We start from the raw sequence: 26,023 nt of genomic DNA, 5'->3' as shown, positions 1-26,023 counted from the left end.
GAGTATTTGCAGGTAATAGTCTTGCAAACAGAACAACGGTGTTCGTGTGAGCTCGTGTGCAGCGGGAGCACGCTTTTAAACCTTTTTCTATTCTTGCACGACGTGATGAAACTGCACCTGTCCTATCATCAGCACCCTGTTCAAATCTTATTGGCTAACTGAGATCGATGAGTGATCGTGACCTTGCGGTCAAAGCGCCGGTTAGGTGATATCAACAGGAAATGTACTCTCGCTGAGCTCCAGAGTGGCTTTCCTGAAAAAGGAATAGACAAAAGAGAAATTGAAAAACATATCAAGTTGTGCTGCAGCGGTATTTTTCCTGTCACTCAGTTTTTTTCAGTCTAGTCCCTGGGGATTAGTTGCTGGAACTATGCATTGAAACATTTTGAGGTGAATTGGATTTTAATTAGCCTCACAGATGCGAGGTGTTAACGCGGTCATTGCTGCTATTGGCCCGAATGCTAATGATAGATTTATGAGCGTGCGAGAAAGTGAGGGCTCTGGCATTCACACGAAGGGCCAAAGTTAATTAATAACAACAGTAAGGATTTTCATTTAGCGAGTTGATTTGACAAAGTAAGTAGTGGAAATTGAGAAGATTAACAACGTCAGGGTGTTTACAAACGGGACAAATGGACGGCATTGTTTTGATCAAAACAAAGTTTGGTTTGGTGTCGCAACAAGAAATTTAGGGTTGCGCTCCATAGTTGAAGTACACATGATGTCATATCTATTTTAACCTCTGTCGACAGCCAAACGCTTTAGACAATGACCAATCATTGCGAAACATGTTCGGACAGGTTTGGACGCCACTGACCAATGAAAATCCCCCAGCCGTGAAATAGTTGAGGGTGTATAACTATAATTGGTTTATTTATGCACAGTGCACAAAAGATTTGCCGGTCACTAATTGGATGACTTGCAAGTTACCTGTACTCAATATCGTTCGACTGACTTTCGCTCAATGATGTAATGAACATTACCTGCTTAGGAGGCTGTGTGAATGAAGTCAAACTAATGGTGGTATCATTTAAGAACATCTTAAGTGTTTCTGTTCCTCTGCCGAATTGGTCCAAGTACTTGAACCGTTTGCTTTTCAGCTCCTTGAACTAACGATGGACCCATCAGTTTGCTCAAACAGGGCACTTTGTCAGCTACCTATACAGGCTTTGCATGGCCGCCATCTTGTAGGCCAGTGCTTTTGTTCCACAGGGTATGCACAAAGGAGGTTTCCCTGTGGAACAAAAAACTGCCCTTCAACATGGCTACAATGCAAGGCCTCTATCTTCCAAGCAAGTCACCATCCAACCTTTATCAAAGACAGCCTTCGAACCAGGTATTTATAAACACACCAGCTTTCTTGATAGTTGGAGGAGTGAACGACCGCGCACTTAACCAACGATATCGTCACCAAGTTTCAATCCGTTTCCACCCATTTCAATTTGTTAACAATGTAAACTTGAATACCAGCTGTCAGCTGGATGTAAGGACCAGGATGTTTCTGGAAAGCTCGCACTGTATTACTTTGTAAAACGGCAAGAACTCGCAGCAAAACAAGCAAAGGTGTAACTTCTTGGATTATTGCGGTAGCAGGCTCTTCGAAGAAAAATGACTCGACGAAAGGACGCCACCAAAATGTTTCTACAATCTGAGTGTAAGTTCGATGAACTTGACGTGCACAGCACAAGATGAATGACACAATGAGTGTAATGTATCTTGGCCCAGGAGATAATTGTAGAATTTGTCGTCACTCTGCATTTTTTTTCTTGGAAGACCTCCAGCTGCATCCCACAAGAGCAGATGTCCCCAAATGGAAGTACATGTGCATGATTCTCTAAATTGCATCGTCGGGACCGGTTAGAGCGGATAAGGTAAAGGAAGCCTGCCCGGAAAATATCGATGATGTGGCAAAGAGTAATTGACAAGAACGGACGATTTCAGCTCAGTTGTCGCGTATCAATGTTGCCAAAAAAAGAAAAAAACAAAACACTAGACTGCACTCTTGCCCAAATTTGGCCCAAACATGAATTTTCAACCCAGTAAACCATTTATTTATAGAGGGACCCAAAGTCGATCATTTCCTCTTGGTTTGACGAACCTCAATCCTGTACCCCCTTATGTCTTTTCCCATGAAATCGGGGTCAAGAAACCTCGCCATCTATTGGAAGAAACATGGCTAAGTGGATCAGGGAGCCGAGGATGCGTCACCTTGGCAACGCATCACTGAAATACGTCAAGAGGACGGGGCGGCGTGCCTCATGAGGAACGATGGACAGAACAGCTGATACGAAAAGTGGATGCGACGCTGATATAGGTCAATCTTCCTGCACTCTCGGTACGTTATTGGAAACGCGCCAAGGGAGGACAAGTAAGACAGATGCATACCTCGATTTTCAGATCAAGATGCTTCCGTGTATCCTTCTACAAAAAAGGCGGGAACTCAGATGAATCAGCTGACGCAGAAAAAGGGTTTATGCCCGGACATCATGATCGAGGTTAAAGGGTGCACCACTCGGACAATCAAGATATTGAGCGAAATTGGGAATGTTTTTCACCCTTGTAACCATCGAATTAGAAGGCATAGTTGACGGTGGACAGCTGTGTCCCGAAAAAATTTTATTTTGTGCAGGAAAGGCAGGTTATTTGGTGCACGTAATGATCAATGTACATGTACATAAAATCCTTGTCTGTTAACAGGAGTTATTGACCCAGGGTCGCCAATTTAAAAAAGTTAAGCCAATGAGACTTCGAAGAATTTAGCCGTCGTTCTTGCGTTTAGCAAGGCTTCATGAAAGGCACTAGGCCTATATGAATTTTGGAAATGGTCAAGGTTTTTCTGATAATTGTATTCCAGGTCACAGAAAAATTTGGGGGGCGCTTTTTCAAACACACTCAAAAGCATGGAATGGATTTTAAAGATAATTTAGGATGGCATTCCTGATATAATGAACTTCGTGGAATCCAGCATGGAGACAGCTGTAATTGAGTTAAGCTTAAGTCAAGATATCGGCCAGGTTCATCCCAATGCTTATACAGAACAGATGGAGTTGGTGCTTGTGGGATAGTGGCAAGCATATACGCTGGTTAGTCGATCTGGAAGAGTTGAGAAATTAATCTCTGTTAAATCCATACTCTGCTGTGCCGAAATATCATGAACCAATAAGCAACGTCGTTTATGGAACTAGTTGTGACAGGTACTATCAGACTCCTAAAAATAACTCACCGTTTGTCCACATTGTAGCAAGATGGAAGGTTACATGGTTTATACAATACACTGCCTGCAATGTGCTCATCACTATGAAGTGGACTTGACTTTTTTCTTCCGACTCTCCGTAAATAAAATATTTTAGTAACCTGATTTGTTCCAGAAATTCTTGAAGATGTACGTTTGACGGAACTTTGAAACCAATACCCCCCTTAATAACAGATGTTGACATTCCAATTTCCCACGATAGTTCTTATACCAAATTCGCGGAGCCAAAATGAAGTTCCTTCACGGAGAGCTAGAGAGAGCAGCTGCAGGCAAACTTGACTCACAACTGCTGGCAGCTCACGATTCTTTAAACACAGCCTCCGATTAGTCGAATTGAAAGGAATCGAAAAAAAAGAAAGACAGAATCAAGTCGCGGTCGGGAAAATACCGTGAATTCTGCTTTGCTGGGCTCTATCAGTATCGAATGTCGAGGACAGCCGGAGTCCCCAGATGTTGAGGATTGTCATACGGATGCTGAAAATGCGATAGGGAAGCTTTGAGGAGATAACAAGGAGGGAAATGATGACGGATGGATTTATTCTTGGAACATCGAACGGCATTCTTTGTACTCAGCCAAGAAAAATAAATCTTTCCTCCAGTTTTGTGGTGCTGAGGGTATGTTCTTCGAAGACATCGACCGAACGCGGAATCGTTGTACTTTTTAAACAAATTATCAGCACAGTTGGAAAAGTGTTGCTATCTTTGAATAATTTTGGTGCCATTATTTTTTTTTAAACAAACTGACAATTGCTGACCGGTTACGAACTACGCAATCAGTTTGACTTAACTTGCGATTACATTACGTTCAACCATTTTTTGGCAAGAGGAATATCAGTAAGATTTTTTGTCACCTTGAGGCTCTTACCTTCTCTACAACCGGGTTTCCATTTAACCCCATGCACACCCGTGCCTAGTTCTGCGAAACAGACTCAGGCATTCACGAGAGGTGTGTTAAACAGGTTGAGAAACAAGGTGTTTTTTCTGCTATGGTTTATTTTTCATTAACTATTACACCTGCTAAAAATGCATTGACTGTTAGAGTAATTGATTAAAAGTGGTAGCGTTTGTATGTCACAATTCCGAGAATGCTTGGCCGTTTGAGCTGGATCAACGGTCAGTGAACCTACAGTATTGTCTCCGATGCTAATTAATTCATCCTAAATACCCAACTGCTATAAAAACTAATTGAACAGTATAAATGAACTTTGCATAAGTTCATTGACTAGGTATAACCTCAGTACCACCAAATCGTTAACAACGCGATCTCAAGATCTGCCACAAGACGTTTAAACGATCCGTCGATAACTAAACAATTACATCTGGCGATTATTTAGCCCTGCTTGAGGCCAGTTAATTAGTTCATTCAACCGTATCCCGAGCTCCAAGATACCACATTCAAATCCAGCATATTGGCTCATAAGACAATTATTCAATTTCATTTGAGAGGTCCGTACGTATAAATTCTTGTCACAAGACAGGGTCAAGGATATAAACATTGACCAAACCAAAATAAACTGAATAAGAATGTTATATTGTGGTGACGACGGCAAGTAAAACACCCTTTACTAAGATGTAAACCAAGAACGGTGTATGGATTGCTTGACCTAAAAATAATGCCCGTCTCGTGAAAACCATCCATTCTCAGTTGTCTGTCTTGTCTGAGACTGCAAAAGCTTCGGTGACATCGTAAAATAAGGTAGATTATCTGGTTAAAGTACTCGAAATATGAGCTACCGTACGCGTGCCTCGTCATCTACCCAGCGTCACGGGTTTGGAAGACAACAGACTCCCACGAGCATCATGATCATGACTAACTACAAATTATTGATTCGAATGACATGTCCAACTTCCGTCCCGAAATCAGGGTGATCCGTAAATAATTTCCCAGTACGAGCCTTTCAATCTCCAGTGCAGTGCGTGAAGAAGGAGATGTTTGCAAGGTTAAGGCAAAACGTCACTCTCGGAAAAGTTCACACCCTGGCGCCGGGAGTGAGAATTTCTTAAATTCTAATAAGCAAGCGACCCGGAACAATTTTTCATAAACAAATGGCGTTTGGACGTGACATTCCGGGAGACTGTGTTTGAAGACCGATCGAAAAAGGCGTGAAGAAAAATGCAAACTTGTCCAAAATGATAACGTCAGCCTTACAATGTCGGAGCATTAGCCTGTACTTTGGAGACAATACATCATGGCGTTGACAACCAAGGCATACTAGCCGGGTTTGGAAGCGAAGCTCAAAACAAATCGATTTTATCTAACTGCTGAATTGCTGGGCAACGTTTTACGCACGTTTTAGTGTTGAATGAGTTGGTATTTATTTGCTTTCACTGGTTTTGTCGGATTCAAATTTCAGTTCATTTTAAATTTTAATTGTATTTTGTAATATGCACCTCGAGCCTCTTGCTTGGCAGATGCCGGCGCCTTTAATGTTCATTAAATAAAATGCAGTGGAGTTTCGACAAAAATACTAAGTGACAGTATAACTGTTTTAACTGTCATTTAGACAAGTAACATAAATGTGATTTGCAGACATTCATTTACAACCGACGATAGAAGTTCAGAAAATTCTACAGTGATGAGGTACATTTCTCGGGCTTTGGTCTCGAGCTGGACCAAGAGAGGCTGCACTTTTTCCAGCAACGGAGGCTCCTTTGGTAGGAACCTCACTTCGCTGTTTCACAAACGACTATGAAATGCAGGCGTTGCGTACGCGTCGCTACCAACAAACCTAACACTTCCGACCAGCGTGGCTCTTTTCAACCGATGAGGGGGTGCTTATGCTCAAGGCGGATAACCGAGCAAAAAAATAACATACAATGTACACTGTTATTTTAACATCCTGCTCATAATTAAGAGATAACTTTGTATTCTTTGTTTCTTATCCTAAAAATAATCCTAAAAATACCAGACGGGGGGATAAGGGAAGCGGGGCAGGGTCCCAAATGAGAAAAACTTATTCTTTATAAGAGAAAGGCGATTTTTGGTCTCTTTCCTTTCCTTTCCTCAAAAAGTATGTCAACAGCCCCAGCTAGTTCTTGCTTCGTCCTTGCAAGGTTCCTGTTATTCAACAGTAACTCATGAAGTCCCAACGACCTTGCTGTAAAGGACTGCTCGACTGTCATTTCCTTGAAAGACTCTTAAATATCACTTGGATACCATAAATCTACATGATCCGAGTGTGCCCCACAAATAAGTGTAATAAGATCGAAAAAAAAGGCCGAATGCATGGTGTAAGAAACAAGGGGTACGTGGTCATCAAAATGTTCCGCTTGATCGAGAACTACATGTATTTTGTGTCAATAGTCGTGGCAGGGAAAACGGCAAGTTAAACATTGTTTGGAACGACAATGAAGGATACCATAAACGAGTGTCCAGTTTTTCTCTCAGTTTTTAACGGCCTTTGAGAACAAAAGCACGGGTTCTCCAATTAGATAACGTATACTAAATTCGGGAATCAGCGTCGTTTAACTGCCATGGGGCGACAGTTTCCATAGTTCTAATGACGTCATCGACAAGTGCCTATAGCCAGCGACGATTATACTTTTTTTATAGGCCAAATATTGCACACAGTCATATAATTGTGAGTGAAAGAGGGAACTAATCTTGTGTGGGGTAAAAAAATGCAAGCTCGCAGAATCATACTGAACTATAAGCTTTCCTTTGTTTTGAGAAAAAAATCACAGGCATGCCGCATGCATGAATTCCATAATTACGGAGTTAAAACTCATCGTCAGAAATTCACATTATTATGTAGTCGTTCATTGCTGGTCAGAATTCGCATAGACTGTTTAAAGTTTTCAACAACCATAGAATTAAGTATTATTCATATCAGATTATGTGAATACCAGATTTGCTAAGAAACGTGAAACTGACGTTCAGTATGGGCAAATTCAAGGCAACATCTAAATTAAGAAATTTGATGGGATCAGTGCTAATTACATAAACTGAGAGCTTTCAAAACGGCTTCAGGGAACATTTCATAACTTGGCTAGTTAGCGTCATGGCCATCGGAAATTCAAAGACTGACCTTCATCAATCGTCCGAAGACCGTTTGTTATTGCCCAGAATGACAAATAAAAGCATGTCTAATATCAAAACAACCCTCAAAAGTGTTGGGCAATATACCAGAAATTGACGAAATCATTTCTCTTAATCAAACTATGACATCTTCCAAGGTGAGTAGAGGTGTTCGTGGTTTTGGAGGGTTGTGTAACCAGATGTACTCTCTTCACGGCCAGACAATGAGAGAGGTACACGAACAAACAGGCCGAGGGCCTGATGAAATCACAAGGAGTTGCAACGTTAGTTGCAAGAGATCTTTGACTCGAATTTTAGCGAATGTACACCCGAGACGAACGTGGTCCAACTCTGCCTTTGTTGCCAATTCAGATTTCCCCCAATATTAAACCTAAGACGGAAAACCAGGAAATAGGGGCCTACGCATCTTTATTTCACAGCTGTTTCTATGATTGTGTTTAAAAATAGGAGAGATGACTTTTTTCCTGGCAGTACGTGATTTATAAGGTCACGAATGATGAAAATGAACATAACATCTTCGAACTTGTTTACATATTTCGTAATTTTGGAAGACCTCGTGATTTCACAATAGTTAGCTCAACAAAGACAAGCCTAGGGTCCCCGAAATCCCCGGGCCTTGACCAGTCTGGTAGTTCCTGAAATAATGTCTAGCGACGCCATGTTTTTCTACCAGTCACGTGGCCAACCCTGTTGATGGGCAGATCTATATTTAAACAGTTAATGACAATAACAGAAGCGTCAGTCTTTTGTTCACACTGGCGCTGAAGTTTTCTGGAATGGTAACAATAATTTTTTTTGCATGGTGTTAAAGGGTTGCTGCAATCCATTTGTTTTAATACAAACTTTCAAACTACACTTTTGTATCTCGGTCAAACTTATTTTCGATTTTTTCAAATGGTAATTTTTCTGCCTTTGGTTTTTATGCTGAGTATTTCCACATTCATGAGCAAAACTGTGATGTCATCCTAGAAAGAAAGCCTCAATGTTACACAAAAAAGTGTTGCATTTATGTAGATTTTGCTGGACTGTAAATTTTGACCTCTTCGCTAATTACTTCTTTTTTATGTGCATAGCAATAACAAAGCATCAATCCCTCTCTCAGAAATGTTTTCAGTAAGTAAATTTGAGGTTCACAGTTTGAACAGAAACACCTACGGACTGAACTGTCTTTCCTGGATGACATCACAGCAACAGCGCCCTCAGGTGTCCAGGAAAGCATGACTTTAGTTTAAATTTACCACATTAGTATGAACGGAAAAGAAATTTCACACACTGAAGAACAGTATACAAAATTGCAGAAAACTTGTGTCTAAGAACAATTCATTGTAGCTACATATTAAATTGCCATCAAATCACATTTTTTGCAACTCCACACTAATAACGAATTCCACTAATAAAAAGGCGTGCATTTGCCACGCCAGCAAAGTCCTTGTTATAGAGCTATATATAGAACAGGAAAAGCAATGAAGGGAAGGGGTATTCATTACAGAATCTGAAATTATGAGTGCTAAAAATAAAAATGAGACCAGGTGATTCATCACCAAAATACCGTCATGGTGAAATGTTACAGCACAGGAAAATGGCTATCAATGCCTTGTTTTTACCAAACGGAATGGGTAGGGTGTTAGTTACGCAATCATCACCCTGCTCTACCTACTTGCTGAAAAAAATTGAACCCACACAAGTTGAGTCGTGTAGAATCACGAGATCTGGAAGTCTGCTATGATATTTTGGGTTAGGGTGTTTCTGTGTCGAATTTCAAGGAGCTCGACCAGCACGTTTAAATTTCTATCATGACATGGCACAAACCTAATTATAATGCATTTCTACTTGACAATATTTGTGCCATCAACGACACATGCTGACAATTCCTCAAAAAGAGGTGGAAGAACTTCTTATTGAGTACCGGTCCTTTCCTAATCTCTACCATCGGAGAAATGGTGGTAAATCGTAACATTGTGATCCCAAATGTAAGACTCATGCAAGATCAAACAAAATGGGATGTCGGAACGTTAACGAGACAAGGTTTTTTAAAAACGCAATGTTGCAGCCTTCCCCTTTTGACAGCGACATTGTACATGAATTCAGAGATGGAAATGTTGTTCAGGAACGAGTTCAAGTACACACATGTTTCACATGAAGAGCCATTTTTATCATTACAGACTACTGAAACACTTTTGTCTAGATAGTTTATTTAAGGGACAGATGTACCTTCTGCTGTCGTCGCGTGCCAGGACGCACGATTATGCTCGTCTTAGAAAAGATTCCAGAATAACTACCCCAAAGGGGTCAGTGGGTACACGACTGTGTTAGTCACCTAGCGCGTCTCATGCCGGATGAGGCTAATTAGCGGGACGTTTATGGAAGGTTGAATGTGCCAAAAGATCAAGTAGAATTGGGGTGGAGATTTTACAGCGGGTCGGCAATTAGTGACTTAGCTCACGTCTTGAGCCACCGGTAAATCGCTTTCATGCCAAGGTCGAGATTATGAAGAGGGTCCGTATGAAGGGAACAAAGACGGTACGGTTGAAGGTAGCCGCACACCATAACTAGGCCTATCTCTTTTGTCCTCAAATGATTCATGGGAAGGGCTAGCAGGTGCTAATGCATCCCTAATTTCTTCCAAGAACTGATTCTTTACATAACTTCCGAAGAGATCTGTTCTTGTAAACTTGCCATGATTTACTTGTTACAATGATTTCCTTTTACAGACAAGGTCATCATTATTACCACTAGCGGCAAAAACAGCGACCGACATCCAGGTTTGGAATTAACAAGACACTGAAATGAAAGCTATACCCGTCAGACCATGTACCTCGCTTTACAAGTCACAACGAGTAGACGGAATCTTTATGAGTTCCAAAATGCATTTTGACGAATCGCTTCGGGATTTTCCAGTTGCAGGAAAGATCACGAATCATGGGCATATCTCGGCTGGACACTTTTCAAGACAATAAAGAAAGAATTCTGGAACCACAAATCCTTCGTTGAAGATGACCATAAATGTTGGCACCGATGAACTGCAATACAAACACATGTATTTAGTTCTAAAGGCAAATTAGTCCGAGTCTGTGATGTGCTTATGTTGTATCTTATTTGTCTTGGGGCACGCATGAACACTTGAACTCACCAATCAGACTGTATTTCATTTCCCAAAATTAACCTACTCAACGAATTTTATGCATACGTCCGACTTATTTTTACACTTGCAACTGTGTTAGAATACCTTCCCTCCGACAGAAAAACTGTATAAACAAACACCCGGTTCTCATTTTCAGTTCCTCCAATAAACGACTTGCCAACGTTAGGCCAAATTTGCGGCAAAATTAAAACACAAGCCGGCCACGTCGAGAGTCGACTTCTAGACCTTAAAATTGGAGACTGAACTTACCACTTCATCCGATTTCCGGATAGAGGGAGTCCTCACTGTGAAGTCCACGGGAAAGCTGTATCTATACTGGAACAAATGCCGCCTCTCGGGGAAGCCGCAAAGAGAGGCTGATACCTGATTCACATCGGCTGTGGCTTCGTTTCTTGTCATGCGAACACTCCAGCGCATACTCCACGATGGATGAGTCCATTTGAGAACGAACGTTCAATCATTGTATCGCAACGGATGCCCCGCGTTGCTACACACAGTCACGTTCAAAAGTACCCCTTTTAAGTTGGTTTACTCTTTATAGTTCATACTGATGAGTTGCAACAACGCAACCCATCTTCGTTAAGCTCGTTGTAAACTCACAGCACCAAACATTTCAATTACACAGATGATTTATTGGACCTATTAACAAATAAACAAATGGTTCTCTGTAATGCTGTACCTCATAGAGGAGCCTTGCTTGACATGTGTTTTTCTATCACAGATCACACGGACTCAACGAAGGCCTAGACCTTTATACGAGCACCCGCGAGAGATGGCGGGATTGGACAAACACGCCTGCCGATTCCACGCATTATGCCCGCGTTGATTATTACTTTGGTGAGAGTGAGACGATCTCGTCGTGACTATTACGGCCATCCACCAAATACGGGAAACTCTTATTCGCCTTTCCTGGAAAGTGCAATTATTCTTTTCTCGCGACATCCAACTTCAATAAACGACTTCATCATTTTTATGGATGCTGTCGATCTTCGTTAATAAATTTGGGGAAAAGTAATCGTAGCATTCCCGCAACGTTTTAGGTCTTCTAGTGAAATTCATCCACCTTTCCGTCAACTCCTCGTTTCATGTTTCATTTTTTTTCTCTCTTCCCGGCAAATAAAATGCTCATGGCCACAATTACTCTGAAATGATTTAGGGAAGACACCCCCTTCCTAATACCCACAACCATCACTCTGATCAAACCCCGCGATGCGTAACTGGCTGCAAACCACACAATTCTCGACTACGGAAGCGTAGACCTGCCACTCGGCTTGAGTCTCATTGAGACAATCAAGAGACGTTCCGTGTGTTACATTGGACTTCGACAGAGAATTCATCCATCTAAATTATGTCTCCGCCCGTCGAGACTCCCTGTATACCGAGCGAGGATTTCGGCGGATGACCGAAACCAAGCGACGCACCGCTGCAACAAATCAACCACTAATTCGAATTGTCTTCCTTCTTTGGGCCAAGGTATTCAGTCATCAAACCGCCAGCCGAAAGAGCCCGTGATTAAATGCTTTCGTGCGTGAAGTTCTCGGAATTTTGATAATATAAAAGGGTTTTCTTACCATTTGAAATGCTACAAATAACAGTTGGGTTTTTTGGGGGGTATCTTCTATTCACAAATCTGAGGAGGGCCGTCACCTTCATGCGCAAATACAACCGTATCTCGACATGGACTTCTTTCAGTCTTCCTTGATTAATTCAACAGTGCATTTGGGAAGTGTTTACAAGCGCCAAAGGATACCGGAAATGCAAAAAAGCAATTTGTAAACACTGTGGTCGATTAAGTAACTTCAAAAATCTGGCCAACTTCATATCGCTCGGTAACGTTAACGCTGACATTAGCTGGGATTGAACGCATCTTTCTGTTTGAAAATTCTGTTGTATGCTAGAAATATTGTTCAAATGCTTTTCCACATGAAAAATGTCTTATGTGTCAGAGGGCTCTGCGATAAAAAAACTATTGGATGAATCGTTTTGACGCAAGATTTAATGAAACTTATCAACCCGATGATGTAACAATGCCAGAAAAGGACATTTCAAAAAAATACAGAAATATCGGCTGGAAATGGCAATATGAAATTTATTGTCTCAAATGACGTCCACTATGACATCAACTGTGCGTAGTAATACTTGATGACTGGTTGTCAAGTTTGTAGCTCTAGACATATAGGGGCATTGCACATGCACTGCAAAGACTCTAGTGTCAGATGACCATACCATAGGGTGTTACTTTAACACCGCTGGTGTTACTTTGCACACCTATAGGTGTTACAATGCGCTGGAGGGTGTTAAAAGTAACACCAAATAACACCAAAATATTTAACAACAGTGTAAAGTATTGGTGTAATCTACTGACAACACCGCGGGTGTTAAATTTAACATCCCATTTTTTTGCAGTGTGAGAACAATGGAGATGAGTGGCACTTTTGATTATTTTCTGCGATAGGGGAACTACATTAAGAGTCTGAAGACAGAAACAGACGTGTAAGGAATTCCAACATGTGACGTGAACCGACAAGTCTGTTGGTAGAGATTGGCAGCCATGTACTGGGATCGGTGTGAGCCAAGAATATGAAGGCGAAGAGGAAGGAAGTGTGAAAAAAAACCTGAGCGATTAGAACCATCCAGGACAAACAGAAAACGTCAGCAGAATCAGCTGCTCTTAGTTCAGAATTAAAAAAAAATTCTTTTTGTTTTTGTCCTCGTGCAATGCAATGAGCGACGGAACCGACACACAATCAATTCCCCAGATGTTTATTTACAGCAACGGGTTGTGTTTAGAAAAATTAACAGCGCTTACCTGGAAAAAACGGTTTACATGGCGTTTGAAACCGTTCCGCCAAAAAAAACACCGCCCGCGGAAATGAGTAACATTTTGACTTCACGTTTAATACATTTTGCCTACGTTACTGGTAATTAAAAATCGATTGATTATTGGTACACTGTGGGTGAAATGCCGGTGTTTCAAACATCCAGTTTTCTGCATGACCTATCGATTTACCTAGTGATCTATTTGCTATCGATGTCCTCCCGGGTTACAGGATGAAAGAGAGAGGGAAAGCCAGTACCGTCATTAGCGCCAAGCCATGAATAATGTCGTCGGTTGCCCGGCAGAAGGGCCTAAGCGCTGACGCCCTTCTGCCGGGCACACCACGATGTTATCTAACACAACCAATACATGCTCAACTCATAAGCTAACAGACCAAAACGCAGAGTCAGAAAGGGAAATGATTTTTTATTGATGAAGTTCCTTAAAATGTTCAATCGCTAGTATTTACACCAAGAATTGGACACCCTCTGACTTTGGAGAAAGTGCACGTTGACCGCAATCCGGAATAGCACGCATTGGCTGGTGCACAAGGGAACTATGAGACTATTCGCTATCAACCAATCATTTCCTGCAGTGACGCCGGGTACGCACGAACTTGTGCAAAACAATGCCTTCACAACAAGAGAAGAAAACAGACGACAACAACAATGTATCCAGGGCTCAAATTCAGGGCCAAAAATGACGAATAAACAACCAAAGGGCAAAGATATTTTCAGCACTCCTGGCAATTTGTTTTCAGAAAGTTTTCTGGAGGATCTAAATTCGCATTGTGTATAAAGACAACTTCTGTTTTTGTTAGAAAATCACTTTAAAGTTGCTTGTAACATTGACCCGAAAAACCGAAGTATCTCCCTTAATGTTCAAATTGGAAAAAAAATTCTCCATCATGGCACATTTCCAAGACAACCAATACCTCTTGTATTGCAAGTCTACGGAGGTATGCACTTAAGAAAAAATGCCTGAAGTTGGTGTTCGGATCGGGCAAGCTTGATACCAGACTCCCATGCAAAGTCAAAGTAAAGACTTTTAAAATGCAGCCCAGTTTTGAGAAGAGTTCGAAGTAGTGCCAGGGGGTTGTTTGTTTCCATAGAGCAAACTACAGATGCCACGTGATTGGATGAGATCCTGGGTCATTGGGGTCATCAAGGACGGGACATTTCTTCACGGAACTGCTTTGCTGACGCCCGTCATTTCCCCTTTGGCAACAGCCGTCCGCGTCACTTGCACACCATCGAGGTCACGATGGTATTGGAGCGACAAATTACATTGTAAAACAATATCTGTTTATGAAGGAAATGGAAAAAAGTACACTTCAAACCGGCATGGTTTATAAGTCAAGGAGCCATGTCTGCTACAGTACCTATCTAGACGTTACTATAATCGCACTGCTGGCATGGCAACCCGCACACAGAAGCTGCCCAATTTGATCATTTCCACCGACCAATTTTTTGCAGAGGATGTTCTGCTTGCTTCAGGTGATTTTGTCACCTCAAACACTCCTCGACGAGAATTCCAGAGCAGAATACTCTCGAGGTACTCTCACTTACCCAGCATTCCCTTGGAATCAAACAGCGCTTCATCTTCCGTATCCATTCAAAAATAAAGGAAAGGATAAAGTTTAAAACAAAACTGGCGGTTAGCGACAGCAGCGATAACAACAGTGATGTTGTAGTTGAAAAGGTTTCAGTTTTTCAAATGTCGATTTTCTTTGGGCGATTTTTGTACAAAATGCTAACCTGAAATCCGACAATTCCAATTTAAACAATTCAGCATCAAGATCAACCTCAACATCGAATTTTCTCGATTTTCAAGCCGCTTGTTTCCACGTTAATCACACTTATAATATTCAACTGATTTCTGTATTAAGTTCATATAATGGCACACATGCCTGCAGAATCAATTAACTATTCGAACTGATTTGCACTTTCTGATATTTCCATAACCACGTTCTAGAGATCATGTCTAAAACTGATGACCTTCCTCGGTTGGCATGCGCATCCTTCGTCAACAGGAAGCTCATATTTCAATTACACCCATATCAGGTTACAGTACACCAGTCCATATTTGTTTCCACCATCGGTCGGTTAAATGTTTCTGGTAGGGGTCGCTGTTTTTATGCGACTATCTAAAGGACTGGACAGGTACACACGTCATGTTGCGTATCCTTTTTAATGGGATTGTCCGCGCTTCGTGAGAAGTGTTAAATTGTCCACAAGATGCCCTGGCAAAATTGTTAATTGCTTGCATTTATCAAGGACCCCCAGCTGTCACCTTCGAGGACGAATGAGATTATCAAAGTCATCATTCTCAAATGTTGTTTCTTCAGATCTCTTCTCCAAAGATGTAACAGCCGGGCCCGAGATATATATATAGCCATAACGACACCCGAAAAGACACAGTGGATAGATTATGAACACTGTCGAAGATTTTAGTCTGGAAACCATGACGCATGGAAGACTTCAATATGAAGTATATATTATATGACGAGTTCAGGGGCACCACCACTTTTCAGAGCCACATGCGTAAAAGGTGGCTGTACCGACTGACCCCATGAAACAAAACTGTGCAGTAAAAGTTGCAAGCTTTATTCATTTGAAATGAGAAGTGTAACCAACAATGTTTCATTTTTACACGGGTGAACACAACCGAATCTAAAAGACTGGTTACGAGAAGTCTTTCGTGTCGCACAACCACTCGCAACATTCTTTGCTGTGATTGGTGGAGAGTTTACGTCACGTCTCACAGAGGAACCATTACCAGTCAACAAGCCGCGTCAAAAATACTGTGGAATTGAAAATACTTGCCATCACGTTCAAAGCGTGATTTGAACAGGGGTGTCTTTCCTGTTATATCACAAGCCTGTCTGAGGATGTGCGTCTCTACCAACCTACACCAGGCCAGGTATCTCATTAGGCTGGTACGGAAAGGCGTGTAATACGATACCTGCATATCGACTTTCATAATATCAATACTCGACCCGCACGCAATCACGCTGCACGGTGCAAACCCCCTCGAAACTTTCGTTTAATGTTGGTGTGAATGATGCAACACATAGGGAATCCAATGTTGCACCTTGTATGGGGTGTGATGATCGACTCTTGAACCACCGTTCATTTTCCATCTTGCAAGAAGCATGATCACTCGTGCTTCTTTTCACTTGCAATATAGAATCTTAGGCTACACCGTGACCATTCTTCGGAATGCCAACAGCATAATCCTTAACATTTCGATAACTGGGTGTCGTAACAAGTCAAAGTAACGAGCTCCAAGCAGCGTGTGTTCACCTAATGGAGGGGGAAGGGCGGGGATTTGGCCATGTTGGGGGTTCTTCAAACTCTTCAGATGTAAAGTGTCGTAAACAGGACAAGAGCTTTTCGGCAGCGCGTTCACCTACCGGAAAGGGGCGAAGGGTGGGGAATCGCCCATGTAGCGGGTTCTTCGTACTCAAACATAATGGCCCGTGGTAGACCGCAGCTTGTTAAATGTTCTAAACACGGACCGGAATTGTGTCTTTTTTGGATATACAAAGCACTTGCCCTCTTTGCAGACGTGTAAGAATGTCAATGAGGGCGGTATTTAAAGTATTAATTTGCTGACAGCATTTCGGATCCGACAGCTTGTGGACTTGTTTGCGGCGAGTAATCTATTGTGTTGGAAATAGGAGCATCCTCTGTGTGGCCTTATCAGATGTCGAAGTCCACCGCTGAGTCACTCACCCTGCTAATATAACGGACACGTTTCTCGCCCAAGCACAGTGAACCAGCATTGTGCAACATGTGGAAAATAAAACAGTCATTCTTCGAAATGGTGCACATTTTCGGCTGTTTGTATTGATCTGCCCCGAGTTTATAGGAGACTATAAAAGTTTGTTACGGCCCTAAGATGACGGCATGATGTGTGACTGGGCGTGGTGCCGCGTGCCATTCTTGTTGCTGACTGTGGTCGTGTTCACAGTCACCCTGGGGTGCAAGGCGATCGGTAGGTGAACCGTCAATCTCGCTTGCTCTACCTGTTGATCCGGTGGCGTGTTGCGACAAACTTTGGACACAACCCAGATCTCAGAATCCTTTAGTAACCTTCCCATTTTTTCGTTGGTCGCTGATCAACTCTATTTAGGCTTTACATAAATTAGATAACATGAAAGCGGTGACTGAAGAGTTCTGAAAGTGGAACAGGTCAAAGGTACATACATGTAGACACATGTATCTCTGTATAGCTGGCGCAGATCCCATAACGGGGCGGGGTCTTAAGTAAAAAGAGGCGGCTCATCTTGCTGCCGTTTCTTTTTACCTATAGAAGATGTGCAGGGGAGTCTCCTGATTGCCACGATATATAGGCCTATATGGTAACATAAAAATTATTCGGTTTGCATTATGATCCAGCGGCGGGTATGAGCACAGATTGTGGTAGCGTATCATCTGAACGCCATGGCGACGAGGTTGGACAAACTGTGTAAATATTGCCTGGTTATCGTGCATCATTGTAACAACTCTCAGGCTTGACAGCAGGGGAAACAAATAAGGAAGAATCTAGCTGCCATCAATGAATATGCGCAATCTGACAGCTGGATTAGTTCCTCAGTATCAAGTCTCAACCTCGTGCGAAAAAAAAAACACCTGATAGATTTTTTACTTTGATCAAAGTCAGCCTACGTAACAACCTTGCTTTTTTCACGATCACCAGAACAAGGTTCGTAAATCATGCCGGATTTTGTACCCGACTAAGACATTCGCCTTACTTTGAAGCCGGTTTTCATTCTGTTTCAAGTTCCTCTAGTTTCCATATTCCACAGCTTTGCAAACACACCTGTAATGTTGCGTTTTCTTCTTCTACAAACCTAACCTGACACATGCCTCACAAATAGTTCTTATATTCTCCTGAACATCACGTGTCTATAAATTAAAAGCGTTCGTGTTCTGCGTGAACATTTCAGTCCCTACACCACAATCGCCTAGTTATAAAACTAGGCAAGATTGCCTCATTTTGGATGTACCATCACGGCGAACATTCCGACATTTTGATCCTACAGCCATCTTAGTGGCAGTAACACAGGGAAGAAAAATCACGATTGATAAGCAGGCAGCTAGTTTACGCGAGTGACAAGCACACCGAGCAGACCTGGTGACCTTTGGAAGTTTGTTGGCGTAAATAACCGTATCGCTCGTCAATGATTGACTACTGGGCAAATTGTAACTACTTTCTGAGCTGGAGTACTTCGGAAGTACGGGGTTGTCTTTTCGTTGACAATTTGGCTCTGTTTGATAAAGCACTTGAAAGCTACAAATATGTCCGTCCAATAAAAAATACCAATTTGGACAGATATTAACGATTCGGGTGATTCATCCCAAACCTTAGAATGTCCCACCCATAATTCACACATCCATCAACCCATAATGTAGTCATTTTTTCACACTCTGCGTCTATTGTGCATTTCATAACTAACACACAAACGTACAGATTTTCTTCACCATTACTTTCAGCCAGTAACTGAGTTTTACAATCACAATGCTGGCCGTTACTGATTGATTTCTCTCCTTCTTCCCCAGTATATATGCAGTCTCGATGCGGACAAACAGTGCAATCACACGGCGATATCATCTTTTCTCAGACGTCGCTTTACTATCAACCCAAAACAGAGTGTTCGCTGACACTACTCGCTCCAGACAGCCGTCAGAAAATCCGGCTAAAGGTGAATACCACTGAGGAAGGATTCTTTCGTGACAGAAGCGATGAAGTTTGGAGTACCTCTGGCTCAATTGCATGGACAATGCCCAAAATAACTTTGAACAGAAAATGCGTAAATTTACTCACCAAAATACTTTCAAAGGGAAAAATTCTCCCCGTACTGCCTGGCATCAGAGCAAGTTCAGATTGACGTTACAAGCAATTAGAGCACTCTGCATCACTTGGATACCGAAATAATGGGATATACATGTATAATTCAACAGACAAACGATTCCGTTTTACAATATGTCTGTTAGCTCAAGTAGAATTCTGGGCAACAAACAGGCCCCGTTGTAAAAACAGCTGACATTTTAGTCTGTTTGCCCTCAACAGTTTATGGAGCTCGACATTACGTCCGAGAAACCCTGCACAATGAATTTCTTGGAAGTTCGCGGTACAGCCTTAATCCATGGAACACGAGGAGGGCGTGTATTTTGTGGGCGGGACCCTCCACAAGACGTAACGTCAACGCAGGCGTGGCTGGAGCTCAAGTTCAAATCTGGCGGCACCCAACGCGGAAGAGGTTTCCGAATGGTTTTCACAGCAATTTACCAAGGTTTGACGGATTTAATTTATCAGCCTTTTTTCAAACCATGCAAACCTATAGAACTGAGAACGGCTCAAAGGAGCAGTGCACCCCGCCGTCTCCTCTCTGAAAAGTAAATAAAGTGGAATCCCTCTAAAACTAACCTCCATTCCCCAAACAAACTCCTACTTTTTGAAACACAGATTTCCATAAAAATGCCCTTATACTGCAGGACCCCTGCTGTTGCACTGTGAAATAAAAACCTTTGTTAACCCCTTAACTTCCCAATGATAATCAACAGGGCCCACCTACGGGCCTAGCATCTTAAGACAAAATTCATGGCACTTTGGATGAATTATTAACCCACTAGGGATACCATGCACCGAGCCTGGGATGTTCCACTGCATCAGCGGAGACTGTATTTCTTCCCGACTGAGATGCGACTCAGTGGATCACTGCCGAGATGGATCGGACGAGGCTCAGACACCGTACGACACGTGCAAAGGTAAAATAAAATCGGTCACACGCAAGGCGTACTACGGTGGAATCGTACAGCATTCGCTCATTGCGGAGATCTATAGGTCGGAGGACGCGCAAACAGCGTACGACACGCGCAGAGATTAACATGTACTACGTACTACGATGTGCTAAAGATTGCAATGACCATAGTGTAAAATTATTCACCACAAATTTAGATCTAACTTCTGTATTTAATACAATGTCATTTATATGAACGTTGGCTTCAAAAAGCTTTTCTAGGATCACTAATGAGAAGTGTTTCTGGTGCTTTGCGTGTGTGAAACTTCCCAGCAATATCTTTTGTTGTTCATTTGTATACTATCAATGTTTCCTGAACTTTCAATAAACCCCGGAAATATTCCGTGTGACCAAGTTTTAGACATCTGGATTTTCGATGTCAGAAATCCCAGTTTCGTGGGAACTGAGAGAGGTCCAGATGCTGATTGCATCTTTGCAGGATGTAATATTGCTAATGTTGAAGTGACTCTGGCGACACGATCTGCCAATTTAAGTACAATAGCCCACTAACTCCATAACCCAATACCCGTTTTAGTCATTCATCTCCACTCCAAGAGAAGTTCTAAAACAAATAAATTAAAAAGAAAATAACCATCTCCCTGGGAAACATTTTAGAGAGGAGAAATCAGTGCATATTTGGAATACAAATTCAATCAGAGTTAGTTGAACCATGGATAACTATGGTCCTTGATCCAACATGCCCTAGTCTTGAAGACTAGTCTCCCCTCAAGACTGACAATTACTCAAGTTTCCCAGAGGAAAGTATATCGTTTATTTCAAGACAACTGTGCAATAAAAAATATTGCTACCAGCCTGTTAGCAACAATGATCAGAATTGAATAAGCAAAGTGAGCCCTCATTAGTCTGTTCATCACTAGTTCAAAGGCAATAAATTATTATGGCCCAAAACAAGGGAAATAAAGTGTTACATAACAACCAATCTGATCAGCACTAGTTTTATTATTTTCAACTCAGATGAGACTGGAACCCTATCCACCTATGATCTGAACCTTACCAGGACTCTATTCAGCATCTTGGGAGTTACATTTTCTGTCCTATCCCTGGGGGCTGTACTCTGGCAAAGCTCTGCTTACCTATGGAAGAAGTGGCGGCGATCTAAACCATCCCAGGGGGAGCAAGCTTCATTGATGGAACACAGATTTGATGATGCAATTGACCCTGTCAGACAGACTGCCAATGCGAACATGCCTGATGAAGAAACTTCCGATCTAAGCAACTATGCACAGATAGGAAATGGGTTCGACAGGGAGGGAGAACAGAGGATGGAAGGGCCCCCGTATAAGAACAATAATGTGCACAAGACTGTGGGAAGATTTATTGTGAGGGACGTTCCTAGCAAGGAGGGCATTCCATGCAAAGCACCTGAGATTGATGAAAACAGTCACGGTGTTGCTGATGAGGATGAACAGAAAAGTGAAAAGGCAGCAAAAATCCCAGATAGGGTCAACATTGGACGATTCAGTGTACAGAAAATCCAAAGTTCTACCAGCGACATCAGTCGCTTGCCATTGCCTACGACTTCAATTGCAATCACAGACCCCACAAAGCAGGTCAAAAGGTCGCAGGTCGGTTTTCTCCTAAACACTGGGGAGAGCACCTTGGACAGGCGCACGTCAAAGGTCAAGTTTGTGTTCCATGGCGACGGCGAGGGTTCGTCAAACGATTCCTCTGCACCTGATGCATCCACGAAGGGACGTGGCTCCATCCTGAAAAAGAACCCCAAGTACCCGGACCTCCAAAGCTATGAGTCCAAACTCACACTGAGCTTGAAGAGTGACACCAGTTTCTCTGATGAGGAAGACCTGACTCGGACGAGTGACAGAGACAGTGAAACGAGCGATGACGAAGCTCCTCACGAGGAGGATGTTTGAGAAACTACCACAGTAAACAGCTCTCATGAAAATTTACACAAAGGTGAAATCAAGGTCATTTATATGATAATTGTATGGAGTTACTGAATATATAGGAAGAAGTCAGAAAAAAAAGACTCTCAAAACAAACTTTTATATGGGACAGCCATCGATAAAACTTGACTTTGTTGAAGTTTCAGCTATTTATGATTCCTACAGATCCTGCAGCGTAGAACAGAAATGCTGGGCTGTCAGTCGGATCTGGAGGCAAACTGTGTGTGTGTGACGTCTAGGTAGTTAATAAAGGCCTGGAGATTTCAGTGAGTTCTTAGACAATCAATCTCCCAGGATACAACTAGTTGAAGGCCTCCAAATGTCTTTATTAAAAATACTTCCTGACTTAAGCTCCTTAAAGCAGGTGTGGATCCAGAGGTGGGGATGGTGTCATAATCGTCACCCTGCTCGGTGCCAATTTTGTTTAATAAAGGGGCGTTCATCTTAAGGTTGGAAGACCTCCCAAAAAGTATTAACCATGTAGGGGTCTTATTTTGCATGTGGTTAAAGACAAAACAAAGAGATCGAATGGCTTCAACGGTGAAAACTAAATGTATTACCGCCTCCCCGTACAAACAAATACACCCCCCCCTCCGAAAATCCTGGATCCACCCCTGCCAAGTGCATGTCAAGTCCATTCTGTATCAGGTAATAAACAATTTATGCAGGCCAAGTTATGCAGACCAAATGGACTACAGGTGGAAGGGACTTCATCCTTGTTCACCGCATTTACAATGAACACGCTCCAAGGACAAACAAACTTGGGAACATGGCCAATGGACTGTCTGCATACATGTAAGCCTAGCTAGCTGGTTATCGCAGTGGCTTTAAATGTCTTCAACTGTGTCAAACTAACAACGATGACTATTACAAAAGGAAATAGTTTCCAAAGGGAATATCGCAAAGGAAAGATTCAAATGGAAATTGCAGAATCCATGAACACAGAAGTGAGAAATCTTTAAGGAATCAGAGCTGACTGACTTTGACAGCCATGACAGTCGTGTCAATACAATCTTACATCCTAATTGAAGACATGGCAAACCCCAACCAACAGAGGCCTACCACTTTTATGGGCTGGACATATCTTCCAAACAAGTAGACTAGTCGTAGAATACTCGTTCACCCACCTCCTTCTTGGCTCTGTCTACCCCTTGGGCCATCCATAGAGTCAATCCTAGGCTATCGTCCAACTTAAGGTCCACAATAAGAAGGAATCCATGATCAGAAGTAGAACTTGTCGGGGACGGCCTTGAGTTCATTGATGATTCTTGTTTCCACTAGAGGCAGTAGCATCCTGTCTTGTGGAAGGTCACAGCTCACAAACACCTGCTTCCCTGTCAGTTTAGCTGCAAGAAAAATGTGCCACCTGTCTTGTGAGCGATGACATGCCGTCAAATACCCAACTCTAATCCTTTCCCCTCCCACAAATACCCCTGGTCCGACCTGTGGTTTGTTTGATTCTCTACCCTGAAAACACCTGACAAAGAGATTCTTCAATACATTGAAAACACACACTAGGGCATCGTTGCAGGGCCCAACAGCCCAAGCCTTGAACAAGATGAACTTCACAAATGAGACCAGATCGACTGTCCGACTTTGGAGAGCCCAACGGCCAGGTGTGGTGAAAAAGGAAAGCAGCATGTGGATGATATATTCAGAAAAGAGGAGCAAATTGAATTGGGTTGGGTAGTTTGGAATTGGAGTTGGGCTACTTTGGTTTCAAATGACATTTATGCTTATAACTGACTAATTGATGACTGACTTACCAAGTTTCTGTGCTAATGTAGTTGATACCGGATCTGTCATCTCTCCCATTAACAATGATGCACTGGGAATGCTATCCTATACAAGAACCGCGTTGAGAAACAATCATCAGTTTTTCCCAGACTCGCTCCAGACACATTCTGATCTCTTGTTATTCAGTCTCTCTGCCTATGTTTGCTTTAATTCACTTTTAGCACTGATGACCATAAACGTTACCAAACCGAATTGGAAATAAGTACATGTACTTACAACCTTTGTGCTGAGAGCAACGGCTAGATTGGACATATTTGCTGGTTGCTGCCCAATCCATAGCAGGAAGCTGTCTTTCAGGCAAAGAACGTGAAAGTAAATGGACTGTTCACATATCGTCTCAGTGAAATTATGGACAGATAGTCTTGACCGTGCTGGTTCCTCAGAGGCACCAGTAGAGAGGCTTTGCTTTGAAGACATCTTGAAGTGAGAATCTGCATGGGATAAATACACTCAGGTCATGCTATTTAGCATCAATAAGAGTCATCGAGTTATTCAAGCATATTTGTACAAATTTTTTTTTATATAATATTAATTAGGCTTCTTCAAATCATATACAATATATCAAATTTATCTAAAATGATATTTGAGTGAGGAAATTTGAGCAACAAAGTCAGCTCTGCTCGAGCAGCCAAACTGGCCGCCATCTTATTTTCACGTGGACGGCCCCCATACATACTGCGAAAATTTTTGTTTTCCTGCGTGAGTCTGAAGAGAAATTGCTGTTTCTCTTACAAAGTGGCAGATGGTACTGACCTGTCTGCAAAATATGATCTAACCGCTTTGAAACCTCCGGAGGATATTTTTCAAGTTGTTTACGCTTTGTTGACGCTTCTTGTGTGTGCTGACGCTTGTCGACACTAAAAGTAAAAGCACGACCGCAAGATTCTTTTAACCGTAAGATTTTACCTCGACAGGCCGACAAAAGAAAGCAATTTTTAATCATTGTCAACAGCTGCACATACAGGCACATGTAAAACCCTTCTTGGGAAGAATTCTGAATTGGACCTTCAGGATTTATGAATGTCACAAATGAATGACACATACACCAGCAAGTTTAACCATAACCCCCCAAGGGTTGCTGGCCCTAAGCTTCCCCATTCACACAAAGTTAAACACCCACTTGGGACTTTAATTCTGTGTGGTTGGGGAAGGTTTGGGTTAAAAAGGGGTCTCTGCCCTTTTTAGGGAGGTTAGGGGCAAGGAAGGGGTGGAGGTTAAGGGGGTAAGACATTGGGTGAACAGGTTTGAAAAGTACGCATGGTGGCGCTTTTGACACTTGACAATAATGTGGTGCTCTGAAATAACATTCTAGTGTCAGAGCTCATTCATGTCATTTTATGAACATCCCTTGACACACCGTGCACAAAATATATGAATGTGTTCTTAGTGAATTATGCTCAATATATTTCCTGCAAAATGTGCAAAGTTAGTGATTCTCTTGCATATATAACGACAGTCTACACTACAGAGTACAGACAGGCAAAATAAATGGTATCCATGTTTGGAATTCTTCCTGGGAAGAAAACACATTAGAAAGTACAACCTATGGAAAGAGTTCCAATATACAGACGCCACTTGACACCCTGTGCAACAGACCCTATGGGACTGGTTTGAACAATTCTAAGTGCTTTCTAAGTGGATGACTTGGTTTTTATCCCTCCTAAACTGAACTTTACTGGACATGTTTTTGCTTTCTGACGGCTAATAGATCACAGTAGGGAATAATTAGATTACTAGCATCCGTCATGTCCTATGGCATGGGCCTATCACCTAGGTCTATGCTATCAATCATGGAACTCTTGCCCAAACTATTCATCAACTAACATTTTGTATCACTATAACAACAACTTGCCACAGCACAAGTACAATTGTACGAACTCATGACATCATGCTGAGGCGAGCCTATGGCACGCAGTCTATTATGTAGGCATCACGCGTGAACCATGTTCGTCGGAGAATTTTAAAAGTTTTGAAGTGAAGTGCACCGAATTTTCCAGCCACAAGTATGCAGCTACAGGGACACGTTAATTCCACAAATGATCAGTTTGGTTACAAACTTGACAGACAAACCTGTGACATGTGGAGAACTCAAACGACAGCCGGCCTACAGACAGCAAAAGCACATGGGCGCAGCCATCTTAGAGTTCTTGATCTCCTGCAAATAGTTGATAACAATGTAGTTGCGTATACTTGTTGCAAAATGTAAGTGGATATGAACTACATGTACATGCTCAACTTAAC

At 42.2% G+C, this 26,023-nt stretch overlaps 2 protein-coding genes across 5 annotated transcripts; one reads left to right on the top strand and one right to left on the bottom strand.

Annotated features, from left to right (window-relative positions):
• Nucleotides 1–114: 114 nt before the first annotated feature.
• psmg4 (proteasome assembly chaperone 4) lies at nucleotides 115–26,002 on the bottom strand. Of its 4 annotated transcripts, XR_015425630.1 has the most exons (6): nucleotides 25,853–26,002; nucleotides 24,536–24,639; nucleotides 23,999–24,213; nucleotides 23,752–23,827; nucleotides 23,113–23,331; nucleotides 115–253 (listed from the first exon to the last, which is right to left on the bottom strand). XR_015425630.1 is itself a non-coding variant. In XM_087137949.1 (5 exons), exons 3-5 carry the CDS (start codon nucleotides 24,197–24,199, stop codon nucleotides 23,207–23,209), a joined length of 402 nt encoding a protein of 133 aa, XP_086994075.1. In that variant the 5' UTR covers nucleotides 24,200–24,213; nucleotides 24,536–24,639; nucleotides 25,853–26,002; the 3' UTR covers nucleotides 21,001–23,206. The 4 variants fall into 4 exon arrangements, 3 of the variants coding, with proteins under 3 accessions (XP_086994075.1, XP_086994076.1, XP_022082214.2); XM_087137949.1 differs by lacking the exon at nucleotides 115–253 and having other exon boundaries at nucleotides 21,001–23,331; XM_087137950.1 differs by lacking the exons at nucleotides 115–253; nucleotides 25,853–26,002 and adding an exon at nucleotides 25,607–25,788 and having other exon boundaries at nucleotides 21,001–23,331.
• LOC110974719 (uncharacterized) lies at nucleotides 16,880–22,289 on the top strand. The gene is made up of 5 exons (XM_022226521.2): nucleotides 16,880–17,251; nucleotides 18,820–18,962; nucleotides 19,331–19,553; nucleotides 19,894–20,028; nucleotides 21,036–22,289. Exons 1-5 carry the CDS (start codon nucleotides 17,164–17,166, stop codon nucleotides 21,950–21,952), a joined length of 1,506 nt encoding a protein of 501 aa, XP_022082213.2. The 5' UTR covers nucleotides 16,880–17,163; the 3' UTR covers nucleotides 21,953–22,289.
• Nucleotides 26,003–26,023: the final 21 nt, after the last annotated feature.

This window comes from Acanthaster planci, linkage group LG06, assembly GCF_054643075.1.
Source record: "Acanthaster planci isolate LZ-2023a linkage group LG06, COTS_SCS, whole genome shotgun sequence".
Lineage (NCBI taxonomy): Eukaryota > Metazoa > Echinodermata > Asteroidea > Valvatida > Acanthasteridae > Acanthaster > Acanthaster planci.
Note: the sequence above shows the minus strand (reverse complement) of the source record. Positions and strands in the feature narration are given on the sequence as shown.

Bases quoted from the DNA above. Each gene is read 5' to 3' on its own strand.
- LOC110974719 (XM_022226521.2), top strand. From the start codon at position 17,164: ATGATGTGTGACTGGGCGTGGTGCCGCGTGCCATTCTTGTTGCTGACT. The intron at 17,252-18,819 runs GTAGGTGAACCG...CTTCTTCCCCAG, and splicing joins CCTGGGGTGCAAGGCGATCG to TATATATGCAGTCTCGATGC. The intron at 19,554-19,893 runs GTTTGACGGATT...TTAACCCACTAG, and splicing joins TTTCACAGCAATTTACCAAG to GGATACCATGCACCGAGCCT.
- psmg4 (XM_087137949.1), bottom strand. From the start codon at position 24,199: ATGTCTTCAAAGCAAAGCCTCTCTACTGGTGCCTCTGAGGAACCAGCA. The intron at 23,828-23,998 runs GTAAGTACATGT...GTTCTTGTATAG, and splicing joins TTGCTCTCAGCACAAAGGTT to GATAGCATTCCCAGTGCATC. The intron at 23,332-23,751 runs GTAAGTCAGTCA...TTTTTCTTGCAG, and splicing joins TACATTAGCACAGAAACTTG to CTAAACTGACAGGGAAGCAG.